The sequence below is a fragment of the Gavia stellata genome, chromosome 15, assembly GCF_030936135.1.
Source record: "Gavia stellata isolate bGavSte3 chromosome 15, bGavSte3.hap2, whole genome shotgun sequence".
NCBI lineage: Eukaryota > Metazoa > Chordata > Aves > Gaviiformes > Gaviidae > Gavia > Gavia stellata.
The window spans coordinates 7,865,277-7,887,534 of record NC_082608.1 but is presented as its reverse complement, the minus strand read 5'-3'; the positions used below and the strand labels follow the sequence as shown (position 1 = coordinate 7,887,534).

Sequence of the window (22,258 nt, the reverse complement as noted above, 5' to 3'; positions counted from 1 at the left end):
TGGCAAATTAACTGGGAATGACCAAAGTGTCAGCAGTGCAGCAGCAGCCATGCTAGTTGCTATCACAGATCCATCGTGGGGCATGGAGGAAGGATCGTGTCTCACGCCCGTCTCCCACAAAGGGACAGCCCCACTGCATCAGGAGGGGTGTCTGCCAGAAGTTCTGCCCACATCCAAACCAGTTTTAATTTGGTTTGTGACAGCAGTGAAGCCCCAGCGGGCAAGGCACCAATGCAGACTGTGCAGCCCCACTGGAGGAATCCCGGATGGTGACTTGGGGACCTGCCTGAGCTGAGGAGCACCCAGCAGCACCCTCACTGTGCCCACTACCTGCTTGCACAGACACACATACCCACCCAGCAGAGCCATCTCTGACTGGGCTGCGGGTGTATCCCAAACGCTAACGTCATAGAGAAGCTGGCTGGGAGACAGTAGTAGCACATTCAGTTCTGTTAACTTGCACTGCTGTCATGAATTCAGAGCCAGCCAACTGAAACATTAATGATCTGGTAAACGACGAAAAAGAACCAACTCAGAGTGAAGTCTGCAGCACAATTACTTGACTGTTTGGGATGATGAACACCCACAGTTCCTCAAGATTGCAGCAGGAGGTGAGGGGTTTTGCACTTTTGTAATTCAAGTATATAATTAAAAGTATAACAAGTCCCCATATCCAGTAGTCCAGATAGTGAAAAATATGAAAGAAATATCTCCTATACTACGAGGAAGTCACTGGCTGCAAAAATCATACAAAAAGAGTATTCAGATGGGCTACGCTATCTGGTAATTCTTAGAAACACTGCAGAGGTGACTTGCCACACCAATTTCACCAGACACCAACAGCACTTCCAGCTGAAAAACAACCTTAGCTTTTCCGAAAGGTTTTCTAAGAAATCCTTCTTTTCTCCTTTAGCGAGCCATGACTCATTGCTCAGTATAGCACAAACAGCCACCACATACAGAAGCTTAAGTGCCAGAAAATGCTCCACTAGCTCACAGAGAGTGTTTCAAGTGGGAGCATCAAAACGTCTTCCAGAACCACACTTGTGTTCAAAGGAGGTGCTAGAGAGCACGGCTGTGTGAAATTTGGCAACACAGCTCCCCTGGCAGGAACAGGGAGGTTAGTTTTGGCTCACATGAGATCCTCCACCCTGTTTTATTGAAAAACTCAAAGTGACATTCAGCTGCAACCATCAGTTTTATCTAAGGTTGGTCAAAATCAAAAGAAGTTTGGTTTCTGTGTGCATAATGTTGGAGGGAGAATACATTTCTCCTTAGAAGAAACTCTGAGTTATCTTTGGAAGAGAAGGTAGCCGGGAGACCTATAATTCCCTCACACATATACAATGCATGTAGGCAAGCAAAACATCGATGTGGTAGAGGATGGGGTGAATAGGTAAGTGCATCATCCAGCTTGTAGTACTGGGCAGCAGACAAGCCTGTCCACTTTACTACTTCCAAAGGAACAGTTAGTCACTCCTCCCACCTATTTGCAGCAACAAAATCTGAAAATGCTGCTCTTCAGCGTGAATAGTCCTTTAATTCATTCAGAGAATCTAAGGATGCCTCTAGAAGAGCTACGATGCCCAAATCATTATAGCTTTGCCTCTTACCATGACGTATTTTGGAAAAATCTCGAGCCCCCGAACAGACAAATGGAAGGAGAAGGAGGTAAATCACAGGGTGCTTCTTATTCTGACACATGGTGGGAAGAAGGAGAGAGAAAATCCACCTGAGGATGGCAAGGGGGAATACAGGATAAGCAGGACAAGCCCCTTAACAAGCTTGCAAGCGAGTTGGCTGCCTGCCCTTCTAGGATCTCCAAACACATCAAAGGCAGGAGGTAGTTACAGGCCACTAAGACTTCTTCCACTCAGAAGACCACTTATGTCAAAGGGAGGGTTCCCTGCTTCCTAAAAAACCAAAATATCTTGCTAACATAGACCAGCAACATTTACTTCAAGTTTTCTGTTCCCTGTAAAACCAGAGAACATCTACTTAGCTTTCCTCTTTCGCAGACTACACTGAAAATGTCAGAAAACAGGACAAGCTAGCTTATAAATAATTGCAAAGCTCCTCCTGAAAAAGGTTGAGAGGGAGGTGGGATGAAAGCTCCCAGCCAGGAAAGCTGGGACTGCCAAGGAGCAGAACAGAACAAGGGCAAGGACGGCGTGTGATATCCCAGCTCCATCTGTATGCAGAAATGAAAGGCATTGAGGAAAATATCAGTGCAGGTTATGGCAGGTGTTCCCAGGTGTGGGGAAATCCTCGGGGGAAGAGCACCATCAACAGAAAATACAGCAGACCTTATAAGAGACAGCTGACGTGGCAGATCCTACAAAAGCTTGTCTGCGGTACCTGAACATCTTTTGTTCTCTAACCCCATTCTTTCACCTGGCAGCTTAGAGATGAAAAGACCTGAGACATGTTCCTGTCACAGGAGAGTTTTCCTCAAAAGGCTCCTAAAAGGAGGAGGGACCAGGGTAATGCAGGGTCCACTGCGTGGCAGAGGAAGCTTTACCCTTCTAATAATGACTCTCCTACATTTCTGGAAATTCTCCCTAACCCTATCCCCTCGCTACCTGCAGAGTGATAACAAAGCCAACATTGTCCATCAAGTCTCAATCTGAAGCGACTCATTTATTCTCAGGAGCTTTGTGTTCATTTTTTTCAGCCTGGCATCCTAAGAAAACAAGGTTTATGTGATCATATTGCCTGTCATATGTCTTAACTGTTTGTCCCTTCCTATTAACTTTTGAATCACACCAGACTGGGGATAGAGGGCTCTGAGAGGAATTGAGTTTCTCTTATAGAAACTGAGTTCCTATAATATTGGTGAACCTACCCTTGGTTGGGTAGGACAGAGACCCCAGTTCATGTCTCTGCTGAGAGAAAGGCTAAGAACAGAGTCAGCACTTACCCCCCCTCTTGGGCCTGTCCTAGGCAATCAGCACCCGTGTGCCACCCGGCCAAGCAGCACAGCTCGTGCTGCTTCTTGTCTTGCTTGTAGGCAAAGGTTGGGAAAGGGAGGTGAGAGTACTCTATGGGGAATGGGGTCGCGTGGGGGGCTGCGCTGGACTACTATGATGGAGAAATGCAACATCATAGCAAGTCTGGCCTCATACATAAGAAAACTTGTTTTTTCTGCCAAATCGCATGTAACTTCATGATAGATCATCGGGGACAAATGCCAGTATTTCTCAAGTACTCACTGAATCCAGTATGTAGCCACACACAAAATAGCAACCAGTCAGAGAGTTCATCCATTAGATTCGTTGCTACAACTTCTTCTTCCCTTTTGCCTAAGTATGGCAAGCAATAAAAAGTCACAGTGAAGTCAATTTATCTCCTAATGGCGCCACTTTCTAGGTCTGCACAATTAATGCAGGGTTTCTTTAAACAAGTAGAAAGCGTGTGATGAATCAAGCGCGAGTACTCTGGAAACAGTGTTCCCATAAGACTGCAAGGCTTGGCTCTCAAGTGAGTTTGTGACATTGGTAAAAAGCACCTCTCTGTCCCAAGTGTGCCCTGCAGGGGCATTTTCCTATATCTACTGACCAAACTATCGATTTTTAAGGAAAAGTGAAGGAACAAAAAAGATGTCCTTTTTTCCTGTAGCACCACATGATAAATTTTATTCGCCCCATCCTAACTGCTTCTAGTGACGGTGCAGTGTTTGTCTGAATTTTTAACAGATGTTTCTAAGTACTCTTGACCACTTCTCTCTCCTGAGGATTTCTGCAGTGGGATAGCTCTAGATAGTAATACAAATAAAGCCTGTAAGAGGCTCTTGGGGATAAATCTGTAGACACTGCATCTTGGATGGGTGTGGGTATGGGTCCAAGCCTTATGAAACTTTGTAAATATCCTCTAAAGACTAACAAGCTGGACTGACCCTGCCTGCAGATGTTTTTGAGCTTACCAGTCCCACAGTGAAAAGCAAGACAGCTTACAGATAACTGCAACAGTCCTGAAATAGTCCAAGAGCGGGATTTAAACCGAAAGTTATAAAAGCAGGAATATACTGGAGCAGAACAGAATAATGCAAAGGATGATGTGTGATGGTGTAACTCCATTTCAATTCAAAATACCAAAGACGCTGCGAAGGGGATCAGTCTGGGCTGAGGCAGAATTTCCCAGATGTCAGGTTACCCTTGGGAACGAGCACACTGGATTCAGCTGACAGGTGTGAAGGTACTCATGCAGTCAGAACACAAATTGCTTTAAAAAAAAATAAAATCTCTGCTTTCATTTTAAAGGAAAATTAGTATCTTGCACTAATGCCTGGCAGGGAGGCAGTGACATCTGCCTGAGTTTGTACACAGCCTGAAACAATCAGCTAAAACATGAATTGTTGTTGCCATGCTTATGGCTGCTAGTTTACATTATCAAAATGTAACCATAGCTATTTCATACCAAAATGAAATCTATTAAAGCTATTGTCAGCATTTCACAGCAGCTGAAACCGTTTTTTAAAAGGTCAGTCTACTAGCTGGAGAGTGAAAACAAGCAAGGCGGCTGTGCCAGCCCTTAGGATGCGGCTGCATCCTGCAGTCTGGTTTTGCATTCCCTCAAATGTCGGGCAAGAAGCAGCAGCGAGGTCTCGGCGGAGCCCAGCTGCCCTGCCAGCCACGGGGGGGACGGACGGGCAGCTCTGCTCCTGGAGGGGACAGACAGCGGGAAGCCGTGGGGCAAGCTCCCACGCATGCCCCCGCCACAGCACGCTGCACCTACTGCTTGCCGAGGCAGAGAAAGGGATGGCTGTAGGGGACACTGCTTTTTTCAACCCTATTCAGCTCTGTGGCGGCTGTGTCAGTCACAATAATACCACAGCCCTCCCCCACCCCCAAAAAACCCCATAAAAAACCCCAACCTGAGACCCACTTCCCCACAAATAGCATAGCATAGCTCCAAACACCCCCAGCATCAGCACAGACCAAGCATTTGCTGTCATCTTCTGTATTAGCATTTCTGTTAACCCCTTTGTAAGATCATTTGACTCGCTTTCAAAATTCCTCATTCTGAAAAACACTTGTTAAATATTGGCCCTGACTGCTACACAAAGTGATAGCTTGGTAGTCATAACCCACAAGATATATTTAGCTTCACAAACTCATCATCAATGGATTTTGAAAGCATTGTAGCCAACAGACTGGAAACCACATGCAATACAAACACATAATAGAACTTTTAATGTGCAAAGAGACTAAACAAAAAGATCCTTGACCTTCTTGCTTTCCCTTGCATACCATTATCCCCAGCGAGACAGCAAATGGAATGACGTGGAGAGCAACAGCTACCATCAAGCAACTTTGGAAGCCAATTTCTACAGTAGTTAAGCAGTTAATGGCGTTAATCAGAATGATAACTTATTAAATTCTACATTTATGCAAATAGCATCTTGGCATATCACATGGAGACCTGAGTAGTACAGCTCGCCAGGAAAAGGTCCCAACATCTTTCACATTTGCTGTTCTTTCTTTTTTTTGTAATACCATGTAAAACAGGGTCCGCAACGGTTGGCACATCCAGCAAACCACACTTAAATAAAAAGCTGTAGTTACAAATTAATCTCCATCATCCCAAATAGATTAATGAACAAATTGTTTCATTCTTAACCTTTACGAAGCAGAGATTAATTTCTACAGCTAAATCCAATCTCTGTCTTTATCTTTTTAACAAGAAGTTGACATTTCTCATAGACCTTCCTAAAACAGGCAACATTTACTGAACAAAGAAAATAGCAAATATCCCTAACTCTCCCCATGCTACAGTAGCTAGGGTAGCTGTGGCACAAAAATGTAAAGCAACAGAGTAGTTTATGACTATGACATGAAAGGACATTATCTACGTGCGATGAGACGAATCAGGAAAACTGCAGTTTAGGGTAGGCAGAACTTAGAGCAGTCTTAGTTTTGTAAAGCCTGTGTGGAAAACTTACTGTTTTCCAAAAGAAATACCTGGCAACTTTTTGGCTCTGGGTCACATCTAAATTCAACAAGGATGGACGCAGCAGGAAATTGGATGAACAGCTATGAATTGCACTTTTCCTTGCTTTCAAGATGTAAAAAAGAATATCAAGATGTGCTTATGCACATTGTCTTCCCCTTTGTTGGTGCTGCTGTTTAATAGAATTAAATTCTGCATAGAATTTTACCCATTCATTTAGTTCATTCTCCGTCTTCGGGAAAATGAGGTGGGAACCACTTGCTGCAGGATGTTGTGCAAAATGAGTAGTTCACCAATTGGAATTGTACCTCTATTTTGAAAATCAATAATATTGCTTATACACAAGCCCTAACTGTTGGTTTATTGATGTATATGTAAATATATGTGTATCTGGGTACCTTCTCTTTGTTTGTGCAAAGCCTGCAACACAGAATGTTAAAATATCTCTGGAAAAAATAATTGGCCTTTTTTCTCCCCTTTGGGTACAAATTTCTGTTTTTAAATGAATGTGCAGGTTTCCTGTTGCTGCATGAAGCCTTCATTTCAAAATACCGTCACTGGCTAATTCTAGGTTTAATTAAAACAGAATGTTTTATATCACAAACACTATTTTTTTTTTTTTTACAGCACATTACCTTCTTTACCTTAATGTGATTGCTGGCTATTAAGAGAAGAAGGACTTTTTTTTTTTTTTAATTTAATGAAATAATTCAAAGTTTTACAGCAACTCTCTTTATGGAGTCAACTTATGCAAGCACCGAAGCCTTTCCAGAGAAAACAGGATTCTCCCCACCTCCCTCTGGCTTTTCTCCCTACTGAATGCCATGGCCTTCACTCAACCAAAGGAAATGAAAGACAGACTGAGACAACAGCATCACGTGGGTGAAGGTCAGATTGATTTTCAGCTGTGTGGTGCTGTTTTATCACCCTCAGGACAAAAGTTAAGCCCTTCATTTTTTTCATGTCTGCTTTAAGAGAGCAACTTGTTTTTTCCTGAAATTTTGGTTGGGCTCCATACCACCAGAATTATCAAGGACAGACTAATTTAAAACATTTGTGGAGATCTTCCTCCTCAGAGTAAAATCCGGACCAGCCCACACACCACAACATTTCTATCCATGAGTTTCCTCTATTCCCTATGTACAAATAGTGGCTTCTTGAAACTACTGAGTTTTCTGCAGTGACATTCTCTGACAGCAAAAGAAGAGTGGGATGCAGCTGCCGGCTGTTCAGCAATGATCCTGGGCACGGGGAGAGGAGCATTTGCTATCTCAAAGAGGGCAAGTTCACAAATTGTTTTTTCTCCCCATCCTCCTTCCCTCCCTCTCCCCCCTGCTTGGAGTGGCCAAGCTCTCGGAGAGCTGAGCCTCCCGCCTGTCACTCGGTGATCCGGACATGCACGGCCAATTACTGCGGCAGCCACTGGAAAAGCTGACAGTTTTGCTAACTCAGATTGCGCTTTTCCCAACTCCAGTACCACTCGCAAAATCACTCCCCCCAACTTGCTGTAAGGACCGGCTCGCCCTGTTTCTCTTTTAATTAAAAGACTAATGCTCCCCCAAAGTAATGATGTTATTTTCAATACAGCCAATTTTAGCTGCTCAGGTCTTCAAAACTGAACTGATTCACATAAAATGAAGCATTTTGTACATCATAGATATGCATGTGTATACCTAGTTATCGAGAGAAAGAGCATCTTCCCTCCTGATGTTTGCATTTCCAGAGTTTAAACTGGCAGCCAGAAAACTCAGTATTCTCTGATTTAAGTTAGGAGACAAGAAAATCCTACTCGCTTTCATGTAACTTTTTCATTTTGGGTTAAATTTGTCTTATTTGTGTGAGGAATGCAACAGCGTTGTGACTGCCTCCTAAAGATGACAGTTTATCCTTCATAAAAAGCAAGGAATACTATCTGCTTTACTTATACGTACCAGAGGCTCTAGTCAAAATCAAACCCAGTTACACTGGATACCATTAAAACACCTAATGGAGAACAATTCCTAAAACAGCTCTTGTAAAACAAACCACGGCAAGTGTCTGTAAGAGGGGAAGGAGCAGACAAGGGCTGTAAGGTGAGATCAAGCAGCTATCCAGGTTGGATCTGGATGCGGTCTGAATGCAAATTAAATAATTTGCTACGTTTTGTGATCAAAGGTTTGACTAACACCCATCTTTAGCTCATCTGAACCTAGCCAAGACTGCCCCCGAAACAAAAAGAGTCTCATGGAAGAGCCTCATTTCTCACAGCACCTCAAGGAGACCTGCAGATGCTGGTCCCCATGGGACGACGGTTCACGGAAGGCTCTGCACACGTACGGAGCCCCAGGGAAGAGCCAGCTCTGGGACAACAGACAAAAGAGCAACTGCAGCTGGGAGTAAAGGAGAAAACAGTAATACAGTAAGGTGTAACTTAAATGTATGAACTGTGAAGTGACTCAGTTACATGCGGGGCCAGGAAAGGGCAAAGACCAGCACAGCGTCAGGCAGAAGACTGCGGTGAGCAAGATGTGAAATGGTGGCAGTCCAGAAAGGACAAGCAAGGAAACAGCCTTCGAGGAGGGAGCCCAGCACAGACAACGGGGAGAGGGAAGGGAAGAGAGCGGTCACCCTGAGGAGACAACCAGAAGAACTCACAAAAGCAAAATCCCCTACAATGCAGAGACAGACCACAAGCTGAGTATCATCGTAAATGTTAAAAACCTGCCTTAGAGGCATGTTGAATTTTTGGCTGGTTTTGGCTTGGTTGGTTGCTGTGGTTTATTGATGCAGATTGAACAATGTAATTCAAAACTGCTTAGACTACTCTTGGAGTCCAGTACATCACCTGCATTCAGTTTTGGTCAGAGACAATGAACACAGGTGTATATATTTCTATTTCTAAAGACTGTGATGTCATCAAGGGAATTTATTTTACTTCTGTCTTTCCAAATTTTCTAATGAATAATTAGTAGATGTAGATTTCTAAAATGACCATTTAATATAAATTATGTCAAATCTCATTTATTTTAAGAGATATCATTAAGTACAAAGTCTGCATGAGTGAACTGAGTTCACTGTAGAGGAAATGACTGGGAATTACGTTCAAAAATCTATTCAAATGTTTAATGTAACAAGATTCCCTGGAGAAAAGAAAAGCAATGGGCTTCTTCAGCCTTTCCTTATGTCCTCCTCAGCAAGGCTAACAGTAATTGAGTAGCAACATAAGGAGGAGCCAAAAAGTCTTTCATCATTATGCTGAGAAAGATTTTCAAGGAAGCCTAAAGAAGAGATGGACCCACATGCCAAAAAATGGTGCCTTCAAGAGGGAGCTCACCCCCACAGTTACAGGTGTCACCAGCAACAAAACCCACTTAGATTAAAGGCCTTGGCTCTTCCACCAATTTCATGCATGTCATCAGGCAAATTGGTGAAGCCACAGTTACAGTCATTTTCATCCAAAATAACTCAGGTGGTAAAGGGGGAAGACCTTGAATTCTCCCCCAAACCCTGACCCCTCGTCCCCCCTTATGTTGACATAAGGCTTGTGCAGTTCCATAGGGCACCAGATCCAGGAGCTGTGCAGACTAAAAATTAATCCTTTTAATTGTCAGCAATGTCAGCTCCTAAAGACAACACAAACCTTGTACCAGCATAAGGTAGGAGATGGAAGGAAGGAATACCCCTTCCAGTAACAGTCAAAACTTAAACCAAATTAGAGTGATGACTTCTTAATTCCGTGATGATAAAAATAGTCTATTTCCTTGTGTCAGAAAGGAGTTGCTAGTCTAAATGTTTAAAGATTACAAAGTGCTCAAATGCCCTAGGAAGTATTTAACATGAACAGACCAAGTGCCTTGAAAACCCCAAATCAATTTTTGTTAGTTAAGACAACAAGAGCTAGTTGTAATAAGCAAGAAGTTTGAATAACATTACCAATATTTAATACACATTACTTAAGTTAAATTTCTACTGAATATATTTACAACAATTTTGAATTGACTATGCAATTATGAAATATATTTTTAAAATTCACCTTACTATTAAAAACACCTATTAAAATTACATAATTGAAACAGCATTCAAAAAGTACATACTTGTTGCCAAAGCACTGAAGAAAGTCAGAAGCTGCTTAGACCTCTGGTGGAGGTCTTCTGATGTACAAACCCAGCTTGGAGAGCAACAGCCTCTCCAGCAGGTGCAGGGAAAATATTTCCCTTATTCAATTTATGTGACTGGGTCAGTCCAATAACGAGTTTGTTCAGAACAGAGAAATTATTTGGCAGACGATCATTAATTTGCTTCTTGCCAGCCCACAGTGAAGAAAAGCGTGAGACCCCTATGGAGAATGCAGGCACCCGGTTGAAGTTGTCCATGGGAGGCCACATACCTTGGTGGATCCATCCTGCTCACAAGGGACTGCTGTGCTGCATGGGTGTGGGCTGTCGGCCGGCACAGAGGACACCGAGCAGCCCTCCCTCGAGTCGGCACTCGAGGCAGGCTGAGCCCTGGGCTCCCGGACCCAGAGGCCATGCGGAGATGCTCCAGCGAGCGCTCCCAAAGCCAGCCAGCTGAAGAGGACCAACCCATGCTGGCATGCTTCCCTAAAGCCAGCCGGCACCGGGGGGTGGAGGCTGCTTTCTGGCTTCCCCAAGCCTGGAGCACAGTTAATAACATGCCAGCTGTATCTGCAGACAAGCCAAGTTTAATGAGGCTACAACAAAAGCATTCAAATATGCACTACAGAACTTCTGTGGGGATTTTTTCTAGAGCTTGTTTTAAAAAAAGGAAAGATAGGAATTCCTGACAATGTTTGTACACACACTTCCTTTATTTTTAATTGATTTTTTTAAAAAAGACATTTATATTCTACAAACTCAAAGAAATTAACATTAAGAAAGACTTTTTTAATCCCACTACTTCCAACAGCAAAATTATGTTGTGTGATGAGTGCTTGAAATGCACTGCTGGTTGCTTTTTTCTTAATAAACATTGAAGCCTTAATCGTTTTCCCCCTACATGGCCAGACACCATCTTTCTGTCTGCCAGGTCTTCACTCCAGGACAAGTAGTATCCCTCGCCTCCTGCTTGGGAACCAGGACAGACACGCAAACGTGACCACATCTCTAGCACTAGTGATGAAGGAGATACCTTACCCACTCATCGTCCTGTCAGCCATGCTTTACCATGTGCCTCCTCAGTCTTTTACTCTGGGTCAAGATACAGGAGGTATCAGTAAGAGGATTGCAAACAGGGATTTGGAGACAGCGGAGGGGGCAGCAAAAGAAGTCTGCTCAGGCACGAGTGGGGGGAGAAGGTGGAAAAGGGGCAATCGCTCACTGTCTCCTCCCCCAGAAGAACCGGAGGGTATCAAATGAAAGCAGGTGACAAAGCTGAAGTGAACTAAAGGGGATACTTTTCCCCAGGGCATAATTGAACTGTGGGTCCCCACCATGGGAAATGAGAAATGCATACCTTGCTTCAACAAGAAACTTCACAAAATGGAAACTCATGGAAGAAGATTATCTGAGAAATTTAAATATAAAGCACCAAGAAGTGCCCAGATAAGTTTGCTTACAGCTAGGAGAACGTTCTGGGGAAATGGCGCTACGGGACCATCAGGCTGGCTCAGTATGGCCATCCTTATATGAAGATTACTTACCCAATGGTCTGCTAAGGGATAGGGGAAGAAATCAGGAAAAAGCAGACTTCCAGTACACCTCTCGTTCACTGCTCACATCTGCAGTCTGAAGATCTTGACAGCTCTGAATCCGCCAAGGCTGTTGATATGGCCAACATGGTTTTGTCCCTCAGCAACCCACAGGAAGGCAATGCACACCCTTCAACAGCGCCCTAGCCACAAACAATGTACGCTCTTGTCCGTCTGAGACAGGACAACCACAGCACATCCTCCACCAAGCTCTCTAAGGCATTATTAAAGGCCACTTTATAACAAGCATGCATCTGTTGTAGTCTCCAGGCTATCCTCACCGCATTTCTGAACTGAGTTTCACATACTGGGTTTTGTCTACAACCCCCTGCATGCTGAGACCTGCTTAGGGCAGGAGTGATCCTCGTTCCTGTGGGCATGGCTGCCCTTGCAGCACTTGGCAGGTTCCAGCACTGGAAGAAGCCTTTCCACTGCAACCCCTCCCTCCTCTTTTTCAGAAACTATTTATTATTTACTTAGATTTCTATAATGCCGAGAAACAAACCTGCCATACGCAGACCCACACAATACTCCCTCTGCTGTAACATAGTGATGGATTATCCCTTTGCAAACAGAAATCTGAAGCGCAGGGATAAGGGGAGGTGGAGCTCGGGCACCCCCAGCACCCCAGAAGGGTTGTGTGAGCCCTGGGGTGGTGCAGGGGGAAGCTGGACGGGCTCCAGTTCCCAAATGCAGGTCCTGCCACACGCCGGAGCTCTCACGGCTGGCACCTGGCAGCTAACTCTTGCTTCGCAGCATTTGGGGTACTTCGGTCTTTGCTCATCTCTCTATTTCTGATGCAGCAACCTATCAGGAGGCGAGAGTGGCTTTTCAGACAGCCACCTAACAAACTGTTCAAGACTTCAAAAGGACACATGCTTTAAGAGGCCTCGTTTAAAACAGGCACCCACTTTTTCTTCTATCCATTTTCATGTACACCTGTGCTTACTTTGCAGACTACGTTTTGAACTAGATAAAAGTAGATAAAGGAACTCAATTAAAGTAGCAAGAATGAAACAGTCCCTTGCCGATACAAGCACACTAACGTGTCATCCTCAGCTCCTCACTGGGCCATATGTTTAAAAATGACAGGGAAAATGTTCTTCCTGTGTGAAAAACATATGCTGCTTGAGGAAAGACATCATCATTGCTAAGAAATGTTTGTGCAGCCTCAGAATGCATAGCTGGGTTGTCCGCAATGACTGCTGGCTACGTGGAGGCTGAGAAAGGGGTGGGGATAGCTCATTACCTCCCCTCCTACCAGGGGTTTTGGTTATATGCAACCAAACCGCCCACAGCCGTGCTGGCAGCTCTCCTATCTGCACACGCAGTGCCTGGTGCTGCCTCCCTTGCCACCGTCCCCAGAGGGACCCAGCACAAAGGTGGCCGTGGTGATTTGCAGAGGGCGGTGCCTGGTGCACTGGCACGCTCTTATCAGCGAGCACACTGCCCGGCTCCTCACGCCAGCTCCCACGCGGCTGGGGATCTGCCATGGGCTCACCGCTGTGCCCCCGCTGCAGGAGACCCTCCATGAGGCCGCAAAACAAATCCTGAGCTGGGTGTTCATGGCGAGCACGCATTGTTTTAAATTCACATGTCCTGACCCCCTCTACAAACCCTTACAGGCACAGGCACGCCTGCAGAATCCAAGAGACAGCCAGAGAAACAATTGCCGAGGCTCAGCCCCCGGCTAACACCTCCCCGTGCCGAAGGGCTGAGCACGGGGCCGCATGCCCCGGCCAGAGCGGAGCAGCCCAGGGGTCTCACCTACCTTCGCCTCCCGGACGACCCGCCGATCTGCCGGATAAGCAATGCTGTTAGGGAGCATAACACTTTGCACAACTTTCACAAACATATTCAATACATTAAATGCTACACTAAAAGCACCTTCGCAGGCAGCCCCCACTCATGCCAAACACCCTGTGTGTGTGCAGAGCCGTTGACGGTGGCCAGCACGCCAGGCAGCACTGGAGCTCTTGCTGGCCTGCGGCAAGTGGCTGCTCAGGAAACACATTGCACAGGATGCGCTGTGAAACCACTGTATTGGCAAAGGTTACCATGTATGCATTGTCATTAAATTTGCAACTATTTGACTTCAGATCCAAATTCAGATATGGGAATATGCTTTATGTTCTACATGACAAATACATATTTCACTGAGCACCTGTGTAGAAAGCTAGGCAGCCCAGCACTTTATCAGCACACTAATTTTCCAGTTTGTATAGGCAGAAGTCCTGGAAAGAGCCTCCTCGCAGGCTGGGTGGGAACCTCCAGGTAAACTCAAACGTCACCTGCATGACAGCAGTCGGGGAGCTGGACCCCAAACTATCCAGCCAAGCATACCCATGTAATAATTTGGGGTTTTGGAGCTCTCAGCACCGACAAGCACAAATACCGGCTACAGGGAGACATGCGAAGCACCTAGGCACGACGGCCAACGCGGCTGCTCGAGCCCTCAGGAGCCCTGCTGCCCCCGCACCTGGAGGGGGGATGCCTGGGACGAGCTAAGGACAGGAGCCTTTGCTCGGAGCCCTCCAAGTGATTGACAATAAAAGCACTGCCCCGGTGCCCATTTTCAGATCTAGACAGTGAGAACTGAGGACTCCAGGGAAAACCCATGTTTTTACAGTTTGTGATATTACTGAGCTTTTCTGGTGCCAATTTTAAAACACTGCTACGACCTCTGGAAAGGAGGAAAACTGCATTTCAGCACGACAATGTAGAAAAGAACAAAAAAAGGAAACTTGTTATTTTTTTTAGCTTGAAACACTAGTCAGGTTAAGAGAAAGGAGCGGAATTCTGGCAAGGACAAGAGCGCTCAGACTGAGCCACAACACAGTAATTAGGGCCAGTAGGTCATTAGAGCCACAGCTGTATAAACTAGGTGTATAATTAAGTTTCCACACTGCTTTTTCACAACTGTATTTCAGTTTCTTTTGTGGAGGATGATCAGTAATTCATTAATTTAAAGAAGCAACAACAGCAGCAGCAAAAAGACCAAAAAATCTCTGACTCGCCAATCAGGTGCAACAAAAGATTACAATTTTGGGGAGGGCTAATTTTGGAAATACATGTAAGAAGTCTCTCTTTGTCAGTGGGAAGTACAAAGTGCCACCTGACAAAAACATTGATGAGACATCACTTGTTGACAAGCTGCCATGTATGGTTTTCTGGATAAACATCCCGCATATACAGTTGCATGGCAATTATAATTCTTGTAGCAGGTGAAATATAAGAAAATGCAAAATTATACACTAGCATGAAACAGTTATAATACCTCATTTCAAACGTAAGCCTAGCGTACAAGTTACAGGGCATTTAAAAGGAGCAACTGCAAGACTTTAATTATAAACTAGTTCCTACCGTACAGTAGTTTAGAAAAATCAGCCGCTTCCAAGCTGGCAATATCCATATATAGCTCTGCTGCTGTTTGAAACAGACAACCTGTAAAGTTATCAACAACAGAAGAGGACCTCATGAAATGCTCAGAGACCCCACCGTAACCTACTTCTGTCCACTTCATTGATGCACTAATTTGCTTTAAAACACTCTACATTCAGTTCAGAAGCTGAAGAAAAAAGTTTACATGAAGATATTCTGACCCATGGGAGGAAGGGGTAATACGGGTGGAGGAGGCGAAAATAACACAATAAAATATGGGAGCTAAACCCAGGCTACTGCAGGTGGATTAAAACACACAAGCAAAATGGCAAATCTCGTGGCTTTTTAGCCACTTTTCATCAGACAACAAACAACCCAGTGTCAGCCACCAGACAATGATATATCGCTGAATAGTTGCTTGATGTATGCAGCCTCTGGTGCTGGCTGGAGGACATAGTAATTTGTAAATCCACGCGCAATTCTTTACTCTTGTCACTAATGCTATAAGATAGCATCGTGCTATAACGCCTACACTGTAACAGCAGCGTGCAAAAAATTGTATAAAAAAAAAGACTGCACGTGATGCCGATGGCAATGTCTTCTCTAGTTATGGGGACATGGGATATCAGTGAGTTTTAAATTAATTTTAAAAGCTTAACACATCCAACGTGTACACTAGGTGCATTTGTTTATTCTCGGAGTATTTTTCAAGATGCTCACTAGTTGTTTAAGGCAGTATTTCCAGGACTGCTGCAGGAGAGCTCATTCGTGGGGACAAGCTGGGAGACAAGGGAAGGCATGAGCCAGTAAGGAAATGGGATGTTCTTTCAGTACAAGCTGCCCCCATTTAGACCCTTTTCAGATCCCTGTAGACACTGGAAACCTACAACCTGCAATCACCAACATCAGTCATGAGCAAAAGGTATAAAAGACACCTAATTCTGTCAGAAGGAGAACATCTCTACTACACTGACATCAAAAGGAATGCCACGCACTTATGCTACCAGAGATGTCTAGATTTCAGCGGTGTTTTGTCCTCAAAGAAACAAGCCTGAAATACATGAAAAAGCAAGGGGGGAAATGGCTGTTTGTTACCTCCTTACATGTCAAAGCAGCTGCGTTCAAACTGTATTATAACTTCAGCGCGTCGTAATGAATTTCTAAGGGATTCCAGTGAAATAGATGGTTTATCCTATTCTTTGGAGTGATCCCTTGTTGTAATCCTGCAACACTGCTGAGCTACAATACCTTCCTAACTTCAGTGTCCCAAAGGAAGTCATTAGTTATGTTGTATTATCAGCCTGGTGATATTATCACTACAAATATTACCTGTATTGATCTGGAGCCATGTAGACATGACTGAAAACCCTGCTTCAGATTAAGACATGAAAACCTAGCTTGCCAAGAGGTCAGGCACTGCATTACAACCTCAGATGCATCAGGCAGGCATTACAGCCAAAAGGAGTGCAGGGTAACTAAGGACACAGTCAAATAGCTTATTTTGTGGGGTAGTATCTTTAAAAATACCACACTTCCTAACGTGGTCTTAAGATTTTCACCCTGGTGGTGCAGGTCTTTTCAGATGAACTAACAAAGATGTGCATTTTGCATGTTTTGAACAAAAATTCTTATGGCTATCAAACAAACTGGTGGATCTGAAAGGTTTTTTTCCCTCAAGGTAAGGTATGTAAATATCAAGCAATATTCCAGATTGTCTTCATGGAAACACTCTCATTCCAGAATATATGAGTGCAATCTTCCCATTTACTTTAAATCACTTCAGGACACCAGATTAAACTAAATGGAAAACAGGCACTCTTGTTCTGGAACAAGGATATCCTCACATGGAGATAATTAGCACCTATTCCATGTATATGCAGATGGTTACATGGTGCCTTTTTATGACCAAATGTCTTTGTAAATCAGCAGCACATGTGAAGACAGTAAAAGAAGATTAAATTATGCTACCTGCAATCAAAAATTAGCAATGGGAATACTAACAAATTATTTTGATAGGTCCCAAAAAACATAATTTATTTTTCTTAGTCTCACTAACAAAATACTACATTGAGGATAAGTAAAAAATGAGGTGTGAAAACACTGACTGTATTGATATGAATAGAATCTCCAGATTGCTACATTTTAATGTATATTTGCCTCAGGAAAAAAATCGCTCCTTTTCATAGTGCTGTTGGTCAACATCATAACCTTACGTTCCTCCTCTGGAGTCCCCGCCAGCAGCGCCCGCTCCCCTCCGCCCTACTCCACTCCCCCAGTTGTGCCATTACAGCTGGTCTGGGGGACCACACAGTGAACCAGACTCAAGCAGACACCTGGGGCAAAAATAGCCTTTCTTTTGGTGGGGCTCACCCCCAGCGCCATGAGCAGCTGTACCAGCACAACTTAGGAGACGGGACAGCGACAGAGCAGCGGCCGCCCAGGGACAGCCACTGGAGACAGGCCCTACAGCTGCATGGCTGCTTGCCCGCCCTGGAGGGATCCTGCCTGTCCCGCTCCCCATGCAGGATGGCGTTGGGAACGACTTGTCCCTGCGACTGCTCCTTTGCAAAGGACCAATGCCCACATGGGCTGTGCACCTCGCCTTCCAGTTTGGAAAACAAGGATTTTTCTGTTCAATGGCATTTTCTTGCTTACTACCCTGCAGTAGAGTACGAATGTCATTTGCAGAAGTCTCAGGCCAATGCCATGGTTGTCGGCTGGCCAAGAAATGACCCTGAGACAAGTAACCTTTCAATTTTATGCACTTTCAAGTTTGCAGCCTGCATGGTGTTTGAACTGGAGCACAGAGCAAGGAGCCCTGGGGGCAGGTGTAGGCCTACAGTCCCTCTCCACCTGCAGGCTGGGGAAAAGCCCCAACGTCCCTCTGTCCTTCCCCCTAGCAAGCAGATAGGAACGAGAGCGGGGAGACCTCATCTCCGCAGACCAGAGCAAGACAGGGGAGGATGCTCTCAGGGTAGGACTCAGACCGAGCTGAAGCCCCCGCCTGACCCTCCCTCCCTCGCTGTACTCCCTTTCCTTTATTTTTTCTTGGCTGAGTATCATTTTACTTATGCCCAAAAAGAAGAGCAGAAAACACAGACTAATTACCAAACAAATTAAGAGGCCAGGGAGGAATGCACTCAGGGGAAAGAGGATGGGATACTGCTGCACCAGAGGAGAAGCTAACCCTTCTGCCCTCTGCCAGCCTCAATCTATCCATCTGCCATAATAGCAACTGCCTGAAAATATTTTAGGTGAATGCGGAGGAAAAAGTGATGGCAGAGTACTCAATTCCAGGAAGGTGAAGGGTGAGAATCTCTGATTTAAATACATATGAACATATTCTGTGCTCCCTCTCCTAAGATTTTATTTAATCTTTGGTAAAATCTGCAAAGCTTTTTACTACCCCCATAAATCAGCTTAGCATGCTTTGCAGAATACCTGCTGCTACCGCCGGCCACGCAAAGGCAGCCGTGTAAAAGCAAGATATGTTGCAATTGTTCACACCAATGCTCTGAGCTTGTTCTTACTTTACAGAAAGGAAAATCAAGATCAGCGTAGGCTAATGCTGTCCTCACTTCCATAAAATTCAAAAGGCGATGCAATAATAACCTAGGGAGAAGGGTGTATTTTTAGGGTGGGATTACAAAACTCGCACTACGAATTTTAATCTCCCAAATCCTCATGTTCTTTTATGGGGTTCAGAGGCCTTTCTTCCTGGGAGTTTTGCACACTTCAGTCATTTAACTTTTTTAATCTTCCTACATTTGGAGAGAGAGGGAAAAATACCCTGCCTGAAACTTTTAGCATTAAAAAAAACCCCACAACATTTTTGTCTAACGTAATTACTGACAGATTCCAATTGGAAAGCTGTTGCTTTTATTTTAATTTTATTAAAGGAGTGAACAAAGGCTACCCAAGGCACCACAATAAAATTACATTAACTGTAAAATTACATTATTAATTCTTTAATCTCACTTGAGGCCTCAAGCTGTTGCTATGTCCAATTACCCAGCTAACCACCTGTCAGAACTGTACAGCTAGTTTAACATTACCTCCAGGACAGTTGTGTGCCCTGTGTTCAGTCAGGTCTGCCAGTGAATCGAAGTCCTGCTGACAGTTATCGCAGGTGTAAATTGACTCATCCTCCATGTCTTCATCTTCCTCATTTCTCTCTTCCTGGCTCGTCACACTGTTCCTCTCTTCCAGGGCCTGGCTGTCCTTCGCTTCACTCTCCAGCTCTCCTCCCAGGCCACCTGCCAACAGCAAGAACATCCTCTAAGTTTGAGAGGTCTGAAAAATAAGAGCTTTAAGAAGGATGTTGCACTTATTAAGATACATTTAATTACAGCCGCTCTCACATTATTCCCCGACACCTTTCATTATACTAATGTGGTTTTTATATCATGCGGTGCAACAATTCTCAACTGTATTCTCTGCTGCTTAGTGCGAATCCTGCAAACACTCTCTCCTAATCTTCTCTGGTGGGCGTAAAGCAGGAGCCTCTAACTCTCTGTCATATAAAGTTGTTAGTGTTTTATCACTTAACCAGATTCTCAAAGCTTTAAAAATTGGCAAGATTAATTACAGCCCGCAAAGAAAAGACATGTGCTGAATTTTAATTCTCAACGCTCTCTTCTCCCTACCACCTCCAAGCCCCAATATTAGAAACAACAAGAAAAAAAATCGTCTAGCTGAAGACCCCCAAAGCACACGTATACCCCAGGATGTGAGAGGTTGCGCTGAACTAACGAGAGGCACTTTGCTGGGCAGATGAGCCTTGTGTTGTGCCGACCTAGCCGGGAGCCGACAGCATTGCATCTGACCTTCAGGTCTCTCAGACATTTTTTATCTTCATCTATGACCAAAGCGTGGGCTAGCACAAATATCTTTGCCAAAAAACCCACAAGTTTTCATGTGCATTAGCATAAAAGGAGACTGAGCGCTCTGGCAGCTCCAGAAACACCCCGGTGCAGGGGTCCGTGCACCCTGGGGCCGTGCAGGTGGCAGCTCCAGGCACAGGGCAGCTGGCTCTCAGCTGGCAGTGGGGTGGGAGGCACAGGCAGCCGGCCACAGTCAGACCCCCCAGCATGCACTCAGCAGCCTGTCATGAGCGATGGGCTTGCAGCCACGTCCTCATGACTCCAGGACACCCCCTTGGCCACGGTTGCCACCCAGACATGCCTGAAGCCAGTCGTGCCCAATGGCTCCATGCAGCACTGCAACCGGCCCTCACTTGGGCTCTCTAGAGAGGCAGCAGAGGTGAAAAAGCCCTTCTAAGTCCCTGTTGCCCTCTCAGTAGGGAAAGCATCTAATAGATACACTGGCCACGCTGCCTGGGCTTTGGTGACCAGCTGAAACAGAGATGCCTGCGCCTCTTCCGCACGCATGTCCCACCAACATGGGCGATACAGCCACAGGTGCTATGCCTGCACCATTTCACCTGCCTCCGCGAGCACTCACACACTCTGAATACACCCTCTTTGTAAGATGGGAACATTTGGGAAATCATCCAGCAAAGTGAAATGGAACCGCAGGCTCTTCCAGCAGAAGAGATCCTCCCGCACTGCGTGCCGGCTGACCCCGAAAGCCCAGGAGCTGCTCGAGCCAGGCAGGAGGGAGATGCCACCTTGTTGGTTCAGGATGCGTTTGGGTTTTAAGCCATCAAGGAAATGCCAGTGAACAGGGAGATGAATTGTTTCTAAAATTAGATCAGCGCCAAAAAGATTAAGGACAACCAATGCTAAGAACATGAAACAAAGCTGAAAAACAAAATTTATTAAAGATGAAAACTGGTTACCACAAGCACTGCAATTCAGACCCACACGTTAGTAGGGCTCTGCTACCACTATCCAGCCAGAGCACATTTTATACCATCTTCTGCACTGCACATGATAACATAAATCAACCGGTGTAAAATGCTCTGCAGTTTTCCATGGAGCACTCATAACATGACGTACCCTTCGAATTGTAATGGAAATATTAAAAATCAATGCCCGCTTGTGGTGTATCACAGCATCCCTCTTAGCAATTAACTGATCTGCACATTTTCAGGTTCTCTTACTGTTAAATTATACATACCTTTCTACTACAAAATTTCCATTAAGGGCTAGATATAATGTTCATCTTAACAAATCAGATATGCCACTTACACAGCAGTAATGAATTTAAGGATTTGGTTATAAAAAGTATCACTCACTAAGCTCTCCATATTGTAAGTCACCATCTGTACTATGTTTATTCAATAAAATGCAGTTTGCTGAACCTCATGCTTTATAGACTTTTCCTTAAATAAAAATGTATTGCAATGAAAAAACCACGTGATTCTGGTTCTCTTTATACTATTACTTCACCAAATAAGTTACATTTGAAGCTATGCTAGCTTTGCTTTACTTCACCCATAATTTAATGTACATATTCAAATTATCACTTCCATTTTGTCATATTTACTTGGCCCACCTTTTTACAGCTTTTCATCCCAGACTGCAATCACAAACATTTTAGCTCATTCAATCTTTTTAAAGCCTGTATGTCCTGCAGAGTTGATAGTTAATAAATCAGAATGTCAACTCTCTGGTTTTATAAGACAGAAACCTATAAAAATAGTCTGAGTATATAAATATAACCTAAAGAACCGCCACCTGCTTCCATGCTGCCTGCCGGCAGAGACCTCAGAGAAGTGTTTCTAAGCTGACTTTGCCACCACCTGAAGAAGAAAGATTTTTAGCCAACTTCAGGGATGTTTAAGGGACCTTCACTAATATTTTTAGCGGAAATACTGTCTTTTGACAGTTAACCTAAAGACCAGCTGATCTGGTGAGTACACTGTGACAAATTCATCCTTGGTTTTACTCCAACACTTTGTGACTACACCAGGGATAAAGCTGTTCGACTGAGTCCAATAATAACAAACAATTGAGCACACTGCTTTAGGAAAAATAAATTGTACAATGTGAGATAAGAAAATAGATTCCCGACTGCAAAGCAAAATTCCAGAAACATTTTTTAATTCCCTGTTGAATGGGAAATCTGATCCTCTAGGCAACTTTTCAAAAGCGTCATTGCTTGACAGAGTTCTATGTCAAACAACACAACAGTGAATCTTGCATAAATTATTTAGCAAATGCAACATTGCTTTAAAATGACATTTTTTTCCTGTTTTCAGCAAGTTGAAGGAATTTTACATGTCTGCCACGCCTCAGTGTTCCTGTCCTTTGAATAACACGGTCTTCAGATTCCTCT

General features: G+C 44.4%; 1 protein-coding gene across 1 annotated transcript in view; it reads right to left on the bottom strand.

Annotated features, from left to right (window-relative positions):
* The window catches only part of ZNF423 (zinc finger protein 423), a 234,886-nt gene that overhangs the window by 145,936 nt on the left and 66,692 nt on the right, over window positions 1–22,258 (bottom strand). Inside the window, exons 3-4 of the mRNA XM_059824774.1 lie at window positions 19,072–19,272; window positions 14,999–15,079 (exon numbers count right to left, since the gene is read on the bottom strand). Coding sequence (XP_059680757.1) covers window positions 14,999–15,079; window positions 19,072–19,168 — 178 coding nt within the window. The 5' untranslated portion in view covers window positions 19,169–19,272. The remainder of the gene's footprint in view (window positions 1–14,998; window positions 15,080–19,071; window positions 19,273–22,258) is intronic.